Genomic DNA, 17050 nt, shown 5'->3' with positions numbered 1-17050 from the left:
TTCCCCACCAATCGGGAACTTTTGCGGCCAGTCATTACACGCTGCCCGATTGGCCGGGAAGCTGGCTCCATGATCCCTGGTCACCAAGTGACGAGAGAGCATGGAGCCGGCCAATCGGGAAGCCGGGCAGCGTGTAATGACTCGCTGCCCAACTTCCTGATAACGGAAGCTCAAGTATAGGCATCGGAGTATTTGGACGCGTACTCGCCCAAATACTCGGTATCGCAGCATCCCTAGTTTTAACCCTTCCCTACTCTTCCCAAAGACGTTTTGGCTTTCACACCATTGCGCGTGTGTTGATCTGTGTCATCTTAGAATGTTGGGATGAACTATATTGCCGGTGACGTGTATTACTTTTTATCCCTTGCGGTAGGAGCAGTGATGGATTTACTATGCTGCTTGTTGGGCTGTCTCGGCGTCTTAAACAGCTCAAGCAGCCCATGTCACTGTTTTCATGGGTGTGGTAGCCATTGTTGGCGGTACAGCATGTCTGATGTTGACTTGTCAGCTCTTTTTTTTTGGGGCCGCACCCATATATAAAAGTTTAAGGCAGTAATTGTGAGCTGAGACGGACGATACCTCCATAAAGTTTAATTTCTTCTCCACATTAACGTTTTAGGGCTGTGGATGGAATTGGTTATTTGAGCTATAATTGGCACGCTGCAGCTAATCCACGTTTGCCCCACTTTATGGGTCCCGACAGCTGTTTGTCAAAGCCAGTTCAGCAGTAGTGGTACCGAGTGGCTATTCTTGGGCTGGTGAGGGAGCCCAGGGTGTGCTGTCAATCAAGCCAAGTCTTGTGAGGTTTTCACCCTGCAACCCTTGCAAGATGTTGGTGACCTTACTGTGTGTGACCACACGAGTCAGTAATAACTAATGGGTCCCTTTTATGTTGTAGGCACAAAGCAATCTCATTCCTGAGCATGTACCTGGGGAAGCCACCAGGCGGTCCCAAGTACTATTCATAATGAAGTGAAACTGCAATCAGATGGAACGGTCATAGCAGTGTAAACTATACTCGTGCTGTGTAACGCCATCCCTCATGTAAAGACATTGGATGGAAATGACACCCTAAGCAACCATTTAGGCTCTGTCTTTCAGGTTCAGCTATGCAGTGTAAAACAGCAGATGGAAGCTAGCAATGGACAATAGTTTTGGTGCCTGATCACACCATGGTGTTGTGTTAAACAATATTGCATAGTGTACCGAGCATATGGTACCGTGTATTAGGCGCGTTGCCATTGATTTGAATGGCACCTTCCAGCCGCCATGTGTTGCATTGCGGTACGGTAATAATTTTTTTTAAAAGGCTTTTTCACCGCAACACAACTCCCAGCAGCTGGGCATTGGGGTGCCATGCAAATTAACGTAGTTTGCTTTGTAATACTATAGACTAGGGATGCACCGATACCGGTATTTCGGTATCGAGTACTGATTATTTTTTTTTTGGTACTTGCCGATACCGAGTACCGGAAGTCACATTAAGGAAGCCAGGCAGCGTGAAATGACTCTCCACCTGGCTTCCCGATTAGTAGGAAAGCCGCCCCCATGCCTCTCGTCACTATGACGAGTAAGCATGGAGCCGGCTTTGTGGCCAATCAGAAAGCCGGGTGCTGTGTAATGACGTGGCGCCCGCTTCCTGATTGGCCGAGAAGTCGCCTCCATGCTCCCTCTTCATGAGGTGACGAGGGAGCATGAAGCCGGCTTCCCGGCCAGTCAGAAAGCCCGGAACTGCGTCATTACACGGCACCCGGCTTCCTGATACATCAAGTTTTGGACCAGACATCGAAGCATTTGGGCGAGTACTTGCACAGTACCGGTATTGGTGCATCCCTACTATAAACTTGCAGTCAATAAAAGATGGAAGTTATATCTCAGTTGGAGTGCCAGTGACTTTTCCTTAATGCTTGAAGTGTGGCGCCATACGATTTTCACTGTGGCACCGACTGCAAATTTAAACAAATTCCGGTCAGGAGTTGCGATGGGGCACATGAGAGCCACCAATACAAGGATTCAAATGAATGTCAATGCACCTAACGCACGGTACCCCACAATAGTGTGTGTTAAACCAAGGTGTCATGTGTTTAACACAATGCCATAGTGTGAATGGGCCCTTTAACCCCTTCATGACTGAGCTTGTTTTTAGTTTCTGTTCGTAAATGACTGACACACTTTTGACATTTTTGCTGTGTGATTCTTCCAGTAATATACTTTCTTACAAAGTGCACCTACACATATTATATATTGTTTTTTTAGAGGACAGATAGACACACATATGTGATATAAATATGTAGCCCTAACGCCTCACTTAGGACAAATAAGATATAAAAAAAGAGGAAAAAACTTTTTTAAACACCTTTTTCCCAGTTTTGATTTGTAGTTTTTTTTTTTTTTTTTTACAAAACCTGCACAGCTATTCATTTATTTGTCCTTTATTTTTTTTACACTTTTTTTTTCCTTTACACTTTTCACTATTTTAAAAAACATTTTAATTATATCATACAGTCATTGTGAATTAAGCTCACTATTACTGCTTGATAAATTAATACATTTTTGGTTAGGCTGCTTCAAACTTCAGAACAGCCAATAATAAGTTAGTGACACTGATCCTGCAGCAGTTCAGGATTCAGCTGTCACTAAAGGTTTTCTGATCGTTCCAACAACGATCAGAAAACTGAAACATTCTTCTTTCAGGAATAGATACATTGTGTATCTATTGCTTAAAGTGAAAGAAAAAAAAAAGCCAGTATACGATCGAGAGGGATATCCCTAGATCTATACGAGCTGTCAGAATGCTTGACTCTCAGACACCTGATATTAAGGTATCAGGTGTCTGAAAAAGGTTAACCCTTTCATTAATGGATGCCTCTATACTGAGGCATCCATTAATGAATGGTAACCGCTGATTCTCAGCGGATACCAGCCCTCTAATGCAGCAAATAACTCGTCACGTACAGTGTGCGTGACGAGTCATTTGCTCCCTTTGTGGCGGGACGTACAGTGTACGTCTCCCGTCACGTAGGGGTTAAAGTGGATTCCTCTCTTCTAACAAATACCAGCATCCATGGAGTACATTGACATTGCTCCGTCCACCCTGTACCGGAAACACTGGTGGCAATTTACAAAAATCAATGTCAAAGGTGGCCGGCTTCTTCATAGTTCCCCGGGCTGACACATGATAATGGTGTTTGCGTCATCAGTGCAGGAAAAAAAATGAATGACAGCTCCCCGGAAGGCACTGGTGAGGTAGACTTCCCAGAGGGGCAGCTGTGAGGCCCCTATCTGCATTGCCGGTGCCTATTGCATACAAAGAAGTGGGAAAGACAGATTTAAGAGTTGCACACACTCTGTGTTGTGTGCGGGGTTGTTGGAAATCTGCTTAAATCTTTAACCCCTCTGCATCCATTAAAGTACATAGTATGTCATTGGCAGCTGGCCCTTTTAAACAGACTCCCGGTGGCATAATTGTGAAGCTGGCTCGCCAGATTGCTTCTACCCCTGCCTGACACCCCTGCTGGGTTTCCCGGGCTCCGCTGTGGGTCCGGCATGCAAGGTGACGGCGGAAAGCTGGGGAGGATAGTGGCAAACTTCCATTCACCGATCTCCCCGCTCTATGGAACTGGGAGCGACACGTATTCCATCACTTCCGGTCCGTGAGCTGTCATTTTTGGGCTCCTGAAGCCAAGCAATAAGCTATTGAAGTGGAATCTGCAGTTCAATAGCTTATTTAAAGTGGAATGATGACACTAGTGTCTTTTAGACCCCTTACTGTCACCTTAAAGAGGACCTGTCACCACCAATATGCTATCACATAGGGAGCTTGTAAGCCCCCCTATGTGATTGCATTAAAGTGAAGTTAAAAAAAATATTAAATAAGATGTAAAAATAATAAATTGAAGTCCTTTGCAAGCGCACATGTATTCCCGTAAACAGGCTCCGTTGGCCACACATTTTCCAACCAGCTCCTTTTATCTGTTGATCGAGAGATGCCAGCCGCAAGGGTGCTGAGAACCCACTGTGCGAAATCTGCGTAGTGTATGGCCAGCTTAAACATTGGACGGGTTCTCTCATTCCCTACAATAGTTAAAAAAACAAACATATTTTTCTTTTACAGTTTGAGTTCCACCCAGCAAGACAGGAAGTGAAGTCTCTATTTGAGCCCCAGAAAGCAGTAAAACCTGTTTTGGAGGCTTGAGCCTCTAAGCCGCCATACCAGACTACAAAGCTGCAAGATCTGAGCCTCGTTGGCTTCACTTTGATTTTTCCCAGGAGTCTGCAGACAGCAGCTATCATTGAGATGTTTCACACAGACATTGTTTAGTGACAGATTTCCTTTTAAAGGAGAATTTTACTGAGACTCCTAAGAGAATCTGAGATTTCTGATCTCCTGCAAATGCTAGTTGCCTGGCTCTGGATTCCGTTCTGTGACACACTGACTTGGACTATGTATACAGATGAGATTAGAGTGAAGAACTCCTAATGGGCAGACTAGTTCTGAGACAATATTGAAGCTAGGGATGCACCGATACAATTTTTTTGTTATCAAGTACCGATATTCCCGGTACTAGCCGATATCTGTGCCCCGATTATCAGGAAGCCGGCCGGCGAATCATGACAAGTTGCCCGGCTTCCTGATTGGGCTGCCAGTGTTCAATCGAAAGAACACCGGCTTCACTTGCCGAAGCTGCCTGGCTTCCTGACCAATCAGGAAGCCGGGCGGCGGGTCATAAGGTGCCGTCCAGCTTCCTGATTGGTCAGGAAACCAGGCTGCCTAGCAACAAGTGACGCTGACTTCCTAGCCAATCAGGAAGCTGGCTTCACTTGTGGTCAGGAAGCTACGCTGCCTAGCAAATGTGGAAGCTGGGAGGCGAGTCATGACATGCTGCCCGGCTTGCTAATTGGTTAGGAAGCCTTGCTGCCGGACAACAAGTGAAACCGGTTTCCTAGCCAATCAGGAAGCCGGGTGGCACATCAGAGGGAGATCTCCTTCCGACCGGAAGTTCCGGTATCTGAGCATTTGGGCGAGAAAGAGTACTCACCCAAATACTCTGTACCGGCACCGATCCTGTAGCGGTGCATCCCTAATTGAAGCCATTGGAATGGCATGGCAGCCAGGAAAGTAGTTTAGAGAAAGTGAGAGTAGTAGTGATATCCTTCCTTAGCACAGTTTTTCCTTTTGTATGAGGCTTGGGATAGTCGAGGTTAATGGGTAGTATTGTATTGTTGGCATGTATCAACTTTTCTCTTCCTAAGGTCATCTGATCTGTGTACCCATTTGCTTGCATTTTGACACTTTTCAGTATTTAACAGCCAACATCCCTACAACATTTTGTGACATTATTTGTGGGCAGCGATCTTCTATTTCTGTATATCGGCATGTCACACTTTGCTTGATGATTCATCCCCATCTCCTCGTCGCCCTCAGCTTGTTGAGAAGCACAAGGTTCCTCTTGTATCATGTGCTCTGTGTGAGTCTGGTCCACCATTGACGTGCTGTTTGTGTATGGCAGGAATCCGGAGGGTTGGTAGGAGACCCGACCAGCAGCAGCAAAATCCTCAGCAACAACCGCCACCACCACAGCAGCCACCTTCACAGGCCCCACAGGGCGATGGGAAGCCCATCGACAGAAGGCAAACAGACAGGCGGCCTCCTCGCGAGCGTCGCTTTGAGAAGCCAGCCGAAGAGAAGGGCGAAGGAGGGGAATTTTCTGTGGACAGGTAAACATTGCGCTTTGAAAACAGTTTGAACATTGGAACTCTGCTTTAGCAAAATGGGGTTTGTTTTCATAACATATGTCGAAAGCCATTAATCAGATGACGATGTCTGGAAAATGTAGTTTTACGATTGGAATTTCGTATCAGAGTATGTATGGCGGGGCGGGGATAGGCAAGTTCAGCGCTCCAGCTGTGGTGACCAACTGCAAATCCTATCATGACTGCATCTGGGATTAATTTTTGTGGCGGTCAGAGTATTTGCAATGCCTCATGGGACTTGTAGTTCTGCAGCAGCTGGAGGGCCGAGGTTGCCTACCCCGTTCTATGGTCAACAAAATAAAAATCGATCATGCAATCAGTCATTGGACTATCATCAGTTCTGGCCCACTTGTTAATGCTCTGCAGGTAGCTAAACGTACCTTCAGGACAATCCTGCAGAGACAACTTTCTTGAACGCGGTGGTAGAAAATCGCCGTGCCCTGTGAATATGCATATCCATGTCATACATTGTAGAATTCTGACCAATAGAACTACAATATTGCGTCTTTAGGTCTCAGGCATGATGTCAACTCTAACACCCCACCTTTAGGACAGCGATGCTGAAGAGGGGGGTGTTCAAGAAGCACAGATTAATGTGACATAATCGGTGCTTTCTGGCCTCTGTAACCTGGGATATGTCGTTCTCAGATGGCATGCATGGCAAGAGGTCAGAGAGAAAGTAATGGCCAGGTATGGTCTGCATGCAAAGGCAGCCTGCCTAGAAAGAGACTCCTCCAGACTGACAGCCAACCATCAAGACCATTTTTGTATTTGCATAGCTCCTCCCAAGAGACAGCCCACTGCTTGCATCAGGGCTGAAGGCTCTTGAGAGGCGTACTGAGACTGGATGCTGTGAAGTGTTCAATACAGCACCCTGCCGGCCCCTTCCACTAGCATTGCATAGAGAAGCACAGAAATCCAGTGATGGGTGTAACATTAAAGTATGTAGTGAAATCAGGCTTTTTAAAACAAAAATATAATCTAGTTAATATTGGGGAAAGGCTAAATTTGAGCAGATTAAACTTCAGCATAATGCTTGCTGTCTTGTATACTAATTTTTTTTTTTTTTTTTCTCCATCTTTTTCCTGTAGGCCTATTGGTGAAAGGCCAATTCGTGGTCGTGGTGGCCCCGGTGGAAGGGCACGTGGTGGTCGTGGACGCGGCATAGGCAGAGGTGACGGCTTTGACTCTCGTGGCAAACGTGAATTTGACAGACATAGCGGAAGCGACCGAGCGTAAGTGGAATTTGCTCTGTCTGCTTTACTTGTTGTTTTTCCCCAATGCTCCTTCTCAAACACTGACAAGGTAACTCATTTTCATTAGTTCTTCTTTCAGTGGCCCGAAGCACGAGGACAAGAGGGGAGGCAGCGGATCTCACAACTGGGGCAATGTTAAGGATGAAATGAGGTTGGTTGGAGCAGCTTGCAGTTGCCCGTTGTTCATTCTGCTTTTCTACCATGTGGACATTTTAAGTTTGCAAATATACTTTAGGTTTGCAAAGGTATTTAAAGGGTCGGTCTTGATTGCATAAAGATTTTTTTTTTTTGCTTTAATCGATTATGTCGATTAGTTGTTGCAGCCCTACTTTGAAAAGTTATGTTATCACTAGGGATGCACCGATACCGGTTTTACGGTATCAAGTGCCATCACCGATATTTTGATTTCGGTGCACGCCGATACCACGTACCGGTGCTTCTGCTGGCATGGAGCTGGCTTCCCGGGCAATCAGGAAGCCGGGCATTGGGTAATGACATGCTCCCTGGTTTCCTGATTGCCCGCAAAGCCGGGTCCATGTTTGGCCTGCTCGATTGTGATTGGCTGGGAAACTGGCTTCCCAGCCAATCGGCATCGAGCCAGTTTCCTGGCCAATCAGGAAGCCAGGCGGCGAGTAATGACCTGCCTCTCGGCTTCCCGATTGGCCGGGAAGCCAGCAGCATGTTCTCCTACGGCACTGCTGGTCAGAGGAAATCTTCCTCTGACTGGAAGTTCCAGTATTGGAACATTTTGTGTGAGTAGGAGTACTTGCCCAAATACTTGGTATCTGCACCAATACTAGTATCGGTATCTGTGCATTCCTAGTTGTCAACTATAGTGGACTTATCCCTATAATCTGCAGTTTGGCAGCACACTTGTAATGTCTGACTGCCTAGCCGCCCTCTCTTCTACCAGTATCACAAGACTTGCCCCCTCTGATCACTGGAATACACTGATATCAGTAGATTGGGGGGGGGGGTTGCTATGAAGAGCTGCGTGTTGATAGCCTGGACCCTCACTAATATGGTTGCTGATAGCACGGTGCAGTACTGTGGATTGAGTGAAATGAACCTAAGCAAAAGAGCAGCAGCAGACCGCCTTCTGTAAGTGTCCATATCATTCACGGCTGACTGGTCTCGCACTGTTTGAAAGTTGCCGTGTCATTGCAATCTTTCCCTAATAACAGGAGGCCAGAGATGAGCTACCTGTGAGAAATGATTCCCCTTTAGCATTGTGTGTGTGTTGGTGGCACCCTGAAGTCTGCGGTGTCGGACTGATAAGCGCTGGGTGTGCAGCATGTGTGCGATAAGCTTTCCCCCCATTAGCCCATCTAAGGGAACCTGTTGGCAGCTGTGGACACGTTATCTGGTATGAAAATGTTGGTGTCATTCTGCTGGACAAGCATCCAGGAAAAGAAAAAAACCTCAGCTGTGTTTAGTGTACTGTTTTACTGTCAGCGTAGCACAGAAACACCTTTTATATTGGTTTAAACAACAACTCCAGGCTAATCAAATATTAACCCTTGCAGTGGGTCAATACATTAACGTCACTGCAAGGGTTAAGTGCTCGTTTTGTCTAGGAAGCTAAAACAGTTATACTCACCCGAACCACAATCCTGGCTGACAGACTGTTCCCTGGAGCCTCTCTTCCCCTCTGCTCCAGCGGTCTAAGGTCATCAGTGTATAGGACCCGAGAACGCAGATGGACATACCATTGCTGGAGAGGAGGAGACGACAGACTGAACATCTGATCGTTCACGGAGCCAGCCGGGATTGCTGTTCGGGTGAGTATATCTTTCTTTAGCTCCCTAGGCAAAACAAGCATTTTAACCCTTGCGGTGCAAGGGTTAAGATTTTTGTTTGCTCGGGGTTCTTCTTTAACAGCGTTACAAGGACTACGAGCCCAATTCATGAATTGTGGAGTAATGTGCCGCACACACCCAGCATGTCATTCAGAGATAATTTCATGTCAAGCAGCTTAGTGGCTACTTCTGTAGTGTGGTTTTGTCAGGGTGTAACCTGAAAACTGTGATAGGAAGTTGCACTTTGTTGAATACCCTTCTTTGATGTCCTGTAGTTAGGTTTGGCAGTTTTTGTATATTTGCCTCGTTAGTAAGACATAGATGTAGACGGCAAACCCGTATAACTTCTGCTGTGCTGATTTGTTTGGGACTGCGGTTTAAAGTGCCACTGAACTCAGGAGTTAAATCCTAAAAATACATTCGAGTCCCTTAACTATTCCCAAAAATGTATCTTATGTATTACTCTGCTGTAGATCCTCCAATCATCTCTGGATTGGTGCTGACACTGTCCTTCCTTCTGGAGGGAGACTACTTTTGTTCCCCATAGTCCCTGTGTGTGTGGTAAAGTAGTCACTGCTCCAAGCTCATTCCTGGGATGGACTACAATCTCCTCTTTAGTTTACCAATTTGTATTGAGATTGTAGTCCATCCCGGGAGTGAGCTTGGAGCAGTGACTACTTTACAACACACACAGGGACCATGGGGAACAAAAGTAGTCACCCTCCAGACGGAAGGACAGTGTCAGAACCAATTCAGAGATGATTGGAGGATCTACAGCCGAGTGATACACAAATAAGATACATTGTTATGACCTGAATGTATTTATAAGATTTAACTCCAGAGTTTAGTGTCACTTTAACATCTACATATATGTTTTGTCACCCTTTGCAGTTTAAATAGGTCCTGTTTGGAGAACACTTTGCCTGTGTACCTAACCAGCACAAAGAGACGGCCTGTTTTAAAATGGCAATATCTAGTCTGTCAAAGGCATCCTCGTCCTTGGCTTTTAAAATGATAATAATATAGCAACAAAGCCCTCTCAGTAGCGGAGATACCTCAGACAGGGAACTCATTTATAATGAAAATAAAACATCTCCTTTAATTCTATAGGTGTATTAAGACAAAGCCACAATCATTTTATTCTCTAAATTGCAGCACCCCATTCAAATAGTTAAAAAGATTTAAATACGGGAACCTGGTAATCGTAACCTTGGTGAAAAATGAGATAAGCTCTTTGTTGAAATATCGAGTAAAGCCAAAGAGTCCATGTGTGACTAAAGCCAGTTCAAAGATAACAACATTGTATCAGGAGAAAGACTTTCATTTAAAACAATACATTGCTGTATAACCTCATTCTATATGATTACTCTGTATATGAGTTATGGGCATTCTAGAAATGTAAGAAGGAAAATATGGAGACCTAGTATGTAAAAACTGAGGCAATAATAAGATGGTCGGCCACAGTAACCAATCAAGGAAATTCTATCAAAACACATAGGGTGCTAACTTTCCAGCATTGCTCCCAACGTATGCCATAGTACAGAGTTTGCATCTATATTTTGCAGCTCTGGTGCCTGTTGGAGAGTTATTTGGCTTTTTCTACTGAGAAGTTCTCTTTTAGGGTCCATTCACATTGCGTTCAGTGTTTTTACGAAAGCCATTCATTTGGCATCTTTAAAACAAAGCAAAAAACTGCAGTTCCTTATAGTATTCCAGTGTGCCTATCACATGTAGAAAGCTTCATTTTCTATCCAGAAGTGGAAAAAGAAAAACCTAAAAATGTTAACACTTTAAAATTTCAGCGAACTGGACCAGTCAACCGTCACTGAGGAAACAACTGAAACAGAAGATCAGCCCGTGGTAGACTCTGAGAACAAGTAAGTCTTAGAAATTGTGCAGCGTTGATATCTATTTACCCGTGCCATTGAGCTTTCAAATTTTAGGTCCCCATTCACATGCGTTCACACTGACGTGTTAAAGGAGAACTATGAGGTGAGTGATGTTCACTCAGCCTCATAATCTGAGCTGACCTGTGAGATTGAAACGGTCACAGGTCAGCTCAGTAGATCGGGAAGTGAGCGAACACATACCGGCACGCTCACTTCTCGATCTATCCGTGCAGAGAGCCGTGACTGTCACTCACGGCGCCCTGCAGCGATTCCCCTGTCCGATCTTCCAGCGCTGACTGGCGGAACGGACGGGGCGGGTACAGCTGGCTCTGCCTCTAGATAGGTAGAGCCAGCTGTCACTCACGCAGCTGGGCGGATCCAGACAGAATTGTCGGGATCCGTTCCAGCTGCGGCGTCTCGGTATACCACGAGCTACAGCTCGCGGTATACTGAGCTTTGGGTGACAGGACGACGCCAGTTTGTGTCCTCCTGTTACCCTGACCCCATAGTTCTCCTTTACACTGACCCCATAGTGCTCCTTTAAGGGTATTCATTTAGAAACCTGCGTCATGCCTGCAGTGCCACTCCTTGTAAATGTCAGCCCAAACGTGGCTGGGAGAGCGCATTTAGCACAGGTTTGCAATGTGCCTTTAGCAGAATCTGCTACATGAGCTACTTTCCCGCATATGTCACGTTTGTGGCTCCCATTGAATATAATGGGCGATGCGCATCAAGAGCGGGGAAACGAACACGACATGCATTCCTGGTACACCAAGGTGTTAAACGGCTCTTTACCCAGTACCTTTCCTCAGGGGCAGGGCCCTCCTTACCATCTTGTCTTGAATTGTATTGTGATTGTAATGTCTTCCTTGTATTGTGAAGCGCCGCGCAAACTGTTGGCGCTATATAAATCCTGAATAATAATAATACCTTTACACTGCATGTTGGGCCCTTTAGTCAATGGGTCCACATCCTGCTGTCATTGCTACAGGCAGCGCTACATTTCCGCAAAGTGAGAATGGGGATGGGATGGCTGCACTGTCCTGACTTTAGTTTGCTGTAAGCATAAAGTCTTTTAGAGCAGAGGGGTAGGTGCACTTCGGCCCTACAATTGTGAAACTACAAAATCCCCTTGTGTGTGAGAGTCATACCTGTAGCTATCAGTCATGCAGTGCTTGGTGGGACTGCAAGACTAAGGTTTGTCTACCCCTGTTAGAGGATGGACAACAGCTGTGGGAAGTGATTTGGGATTAGGTTGCATGCACCATGTTCATTTTGTGTTTGATTCTTACAGCCCAGTTCAGCAGTCGGCCTTGATTTAAAAAAACAGTAAAATCTTTACATGTGCATTTATTTGTATACTACTATTTCTATTCTAGTATCCCACAGACACTGTCGGTTAACATTCTACGTTAAAGCTTGCCTACCAGGCTTGACTCCCTTGTAGAGCATCCCACAGTATGAATTTTTCACTTGCATTTTTCTGTACTGAAGGATGCATCGTTGTAGTCCCTCACCCCAGCCCCTGCTGACTTCCCACAGAGCTACATCTCCCAAGATACCTCTGCCTGCTTGTTTATGGGAGTAGCTGCAGCCACTCTGCGTTCAGTGTTCTGTGCATGCGTCAGGCAGCACTTATTAGAACTGCTGGGGGACATGATAACCTGTCAACCCTGCTCACAGAGAGCCGACTGGATTTACTGGTCTTCTGGACAAGAAATGCAGCCACTAGTATAATTTGCAGGCGGCATTTCCAGAGGGATCGGTGGAAAAAAGTTTTCATAAAAGCTGAGAATTTACCGTCTTTCAGGATTTCATATGTTCCCATAGAACAGCGTTACAGCTCTGTGTTTGGAGTGTTGTATAGCATCTTCTAAGCACAGGGTAAGGTGCTGTTTTTTTGGAGGTCAGTATAAACGTGTGCTGCTTATGATTGTCAGCATATGGTATCGCTGTCCAGTCTCTGCTTTAGCTGTGACTTATGTTCCAGGGAAAATGAGGCGGAAGAAGGACCCAAGGAGGAAGGACCCAAGGAAATGACTCTTGATGAATGGAAGGCAATGCAAGACAAAGCACGCGCCAAAGTTGAATTTAACATCCGTAAACCAAACGAAGGTGCCGACGGCCAGTGGAAGAAAGGTTTCGTCCTCCACAAATCCAAGAGTGAGGAGGTAATGAGCTCTGCTCCGGCTGGGGAAGAGATGGTAGGCATTGTGAAAAGTATGACACTCTCAAATGTTGCTTCTTAAGGCTTAGTGGGCAGTTTTCCGCCCTTTCTTCCATGCTTTTCTTAATCTTAACCTTTAAGGGGACGTGTGTCAGAGCGGTCTGCTGATTTTGTGGCATTTATAGAAGAAAATTGCTCTTGTGCCTATAAAATACAGCTTAGTGGTCAGATGAAGGATCGCACATGGCAGGCCGACATCGCTGCCGTTTATCACGAGGCACTTTGCGTTGTCAGCCTGTAACTGGAAGTACTTTTACTGACGAGTTCTCCAGATAAGAAACTTTGCAGCCAATTCACTCATTTGCTTAGGAAACCTGTATACAGGAGACATGATGCCAAACATACTCGTTTATTTTTGATGTGCAGACACTTAAGATAATAGGTTGAGTTTGTCAGGAGTTCTGCATGCAGTCTGGCGCTGTTGCTGTTTGTATTGGCAATGGTTTTATTTGTGTGCAGTAAAGTATTAGGTAATGGGTACTGTTGGTTAAAAAGGGGCTTATTAGTGGGTTTAGTTAGTAGTGTGGGTAACTTTTTATACATTTTCTTTACTGTATTGGTATTCTGAAAATATTGATCTTATCCAGCTTAGATTCAGATAGTTCATGGGTGTAAATTTTACAGTGAGCATAGAAATATGGCTGCTACCATTGCTGTAATAGGTGCAGGTCTCTGCTTCTGGCTTCTCTACCTTTTTTAAAGTGACACTAAAATCTTAAATACATTCAAGTACCTCTACTATTAACAAAAATGTATCTTATTTGTGTATCACTCGTAATCCTTACAAATTGCATACAAAATGAAAACAAAGTTTTGGTTTCCACGCTACCTACCCCAAACTTCTATTGGCCAGTAAGGCTGGTGGGCAAGCTCTGGGCACCATCAGGAAGTGGCAGAGTGTTGCTTGACAGAAAATTGCAACTTTCGGGCAGGTCCAAGGCCCTGGGAGCTGCTGCCAGTATGTCCAATCACTTTGCCTACAATGAATACTGCAGGCAGCTTTTTTTAATGTGGGACAACTCCTCTGATGTGTAATTTGAATGGGCTTCATTAACACAGGCATGCTTCTATATGCATTTAGGACATTTATGAACTAACATAAAATGCACAGAATGATTTTTTAATTGTACCATTTACATTGTTTAGGTGAATTTTGTTTAGCTACCGTTAGGAAAAAATAGAAATCTGTGTGCCTAAATTCCATGAAACATTCACACGGGGAGAATGCAAATTGGGAAAGTATGTTTAGACTTCCCAGATCAATTTCTCCTGCATTTAAATAATGCAAACGCAGGAGACCTGTGTGAAAGGCGGAATAGTATTTTATATTGTATAGGGCACACTGCCTAGTGCGTTGTAGTCCAGAGTCAAATTTTCACTATAAACACAATGCTAAATGAAATATCCACCATTCAGAAACTGTCTGTCACCATTACAGACTGCTGAGACCAGATATTGGTGTTGCTACTTTGCAGTGTTCATTTTGTGACCTCCTGATGTAAAAAGCAGCGATGGTATAGACAAGATACCTTTGATATTCTCTCCTTCTTTCCAGGTTCACGCAGAGTCTGAAGGTTTGGATCACCACTTCCGCAAGCCTGCAAACGACATCACCTCCCAACTTGAGATCAATTTCGGAGATCTTGGCCGTCCTGGCCGCGGACGCGGTGGTGGACGAGGTGGCAGGGGCGGACGCGGTGGTGGCGGAAGGCCCAGTCGCGGCGGAAGACCCGACAAGGTAAATCAGCCTGTGCCCTCGGAGGTTGAGGCTGATCTATGGAAAATGGAGGTAAATAAAAAAAAAATTCCAAAAATTGTTTTCTATCTGTCTTTTCTTCTAGTAGTAGGCAGACAACTAAAGTATTCTTCCAACTACTATGATGTGTATTTGCACCTTTTCATTGTTGTAAAATTGTATAGTAATCTACTGTTTTGCTTCTACAATTCCTTAACCTGTAAGAAAACATTCAGTACATCTCTGCAATACATAAACATTTCCCCATTTTATCCCTAGAAAAATCTGCCAGAAATCCAGCAAGACATGAGCTCCCAAGTAGAGCTGACAACGCTGCCTGTGCTCCACTAAAATCCCAAGCAGTGTTGTCAGCAGTTCCCAGTTCTCTGCTGGACAACAGGACATCTTCCCACTGTTATGGGGGCATTCTGCAGCCCAGCAGATCTCACTTCTTGAGATTTTACTGCAGCCGGTGGCACTGTTACTGGATTTGTGGCGGATCAAAATGTATTTTTATGCGGTTGGAGCATTTTTGGAAAAACTATATGTGGTGAAATGTACTGTACATTTTTTTGCAGTCAAATTTTGAGAAATTCCAGCTATGTTTGGGTTCCCATTCACACAGCATACTTGTAAATAAAAAATCTTGCCTTTCTAGTTGTTTGGAGGGGATTATACAGGACTCTATAGGAGGGAGCTTCTATTTGGAATAGCGTGCAATTAAGGAACAGACTGAGGGGCAGTTTTATATAAAATATATTGTTGAACTTTGGGCACTGCAAGGGTTAAGTGCCCATTTTTGGTTAAGTACCCGCCTGAGTTTCCGTGCGGGCCGGCTCTTAGACCGGTCCCTTGAGCGTCTCTCCCCCTCCACTGCAGCAGTCTAGAAATCCTCGTCATCACGTCCAATACAGTGTGTGGGACATGAGGACGCCGAAGGACATACCATTGCTGCAGAGGAGGAAGAGACCGGCTGGAGGGAGCGCTGCCGGTTCAGAGGATTGGTTGAGTACAACTTTGTTTTAAAACAAGCAGTTAACCCTTGCAGTGTGTGGGGTAGCCCTACTGCAAGGGTTAATAACATTTCTGCCTGGATTTTTTAATTTTTTTTAACATGATATACCAGCCAAGCCTTGAGATCTTCAACCCTTATTGATGAACCCTTATTGATGTGTCACGCGTTCCCGTGTGGGCGTTCGCACTGCCGCTGGAGGGGGTGGCTGCGGTGCCATCGACTTCAATGCACCTTCACGGCCCTTCGAACGCACTGGGGCTGGTGTAAACTAGCCCTTAGAGAGTGAAATGCAAGAGGGAAGGCTTTGGTTTTCTAGAGCACTGGGCTGACTTTTTATTGGGGTAGTACCTATATGCTAAAGGTGGTTCTGCGGTCTGTCCTGTGTTATGCATGGCACAGGCTATATTCCAGAAAATATTACCTTGGAGGTCCTTCCCTTCGGTTTGCAACCTAGTTCTTAAAATTGATTTTTAAGGATCTTCCATGCATTGTCATTGGTCCTATCATGAACCAAGTCAGCTGAGTCATGCCCAGCCCCTCGCCAGTGTTTTGTCCACCACATGCCGAAACCTGGCACCAGCAAACCATTTGGTTGAGGCGATCTGGGTGACATACTATCCTATTTAGCCTTCCATATGATAGAATCCCCTATTACCACCACCTGTCTAGGCCTTCCTGCATTCCCTTCACCCCCCAGACTAGATGGGCTGCTCTCCCGGCTGTTAAGGATAGCAGTGACATCTAGGGCTGCCAATGCTGAGTTTGTAAGTTGTGCCCTGATGGGCAATGTTAGTGCTGAATTTTGTAGCCAAGTCAGAGTATTGACAAGTCTTTTGCATGCTCTGCAATGTGCTTTTGCTGTATAACCATCATTTCTCTCTGTTCCTCCAGTCAAGCGTCTCTGTCCCCGACGTAGACGACCCTGAAGCTTTCCCAGCTCTGTCGTAAACTGGATGGCTGATGTCCACCCCTGGTGCCCTCGCGGCTCCCCTTTCTACGAGGCTTGCATGCTTAAGGATCCTAAACAACAAAAAATTTAAAAAAAAAAAAAAAAAGACTGTCGATCATACCATTCACACCTATGGACTGAATTTTATCTGTTTTAAAAAAAAATGGACTTCTCTCGCTACACAGGAGCAACCATACGGTAGTTGAGTTTTGTATTTAGATACGTACTGGTAGCAGGGACGTTTTCATAATTTTTTCCAGAGATTCAGCATTCTTCATGGATACTTTTTTTTTGTATGGCTGCTTGAAAATATGCGTTTCCGAACTTGAAATATAGGTGTGGACAGTGTGTACCAGTTATCGTTTTCACTTCATCTGTGTTTTTATTCTCAAACTTTTATTTTTCAGGCTTTTAGTTTCTTGCTAA

General features: G+C 45.1%; 1 protein-coding gene across 5 annotated transcripts in view; it reads left to right on the top strand.

The window, feature by feature from the left end:
- Positions 1 to 16782, top strand: part of SERBP1 (SERPINE1 mRNA binding protein 1) — a 24090-nt gene extending 7308 nt beyond the window's left edge. Inside the window, exons 2-8 of one of the 5 annotated variants that reach the window (XM_018567317.1) lie at positions 5511 to 5718; positions 6846 to 6989; positions 7090 to 7161; positions 10612 to 10686; positions 12689 to 12869; positions 14481 to 14663; positions 16567 to 16782. In XM_018567317.1, the coding sequence (XP_018422819.1) occupies positions 5511 to 5718; positions 6846 to 6989; positions 7090 to 7161; positions 10612 to 10686; positions 12689 to 12869; positions 14481 to 14663; positions 16567 to 16623 (920 nt within the window). In that variant the 3' untranslated portion in view covers positions 16624 to 16782. Of the gene's footprint in view, positions 1 to 5510; positions 5719 to 6845; positions 6990 to 7077; positions 7162 to 10611; positions 10687 to 12688; positions 12870 to 14480; positions 14715 to 16563 lie in introns of all 5 variants that reach the window. The other 4 variants (XM_018567314.1, XM_018567316.1, XM_018567315.1 and 1 more) reach the window with 4 other exon arrangements.
- The last annotated feature ends 268 nt before the right edge of the window (positions 16783 to 17050 follow it).

This window comes from Nanorana parkeri, unplaced genomic scaffold (genome assembly GCF_000935625.1).
Source record: "Nanorana parkeri isolate BGI_ZX_2015 unplaced genomic scaffold, ASM93562v1 scaffold1028, whole genome shotgun sequence".
Lineage (NCBI taxonomy): Eukaryota > Metazoa > Chordata > Amphibia > Anura > Dicroglossidae > Nanorana > Nanorana parkeri.
This window is presented reverse-complemented; position numbering and strand designations above follow the sequence as displayed.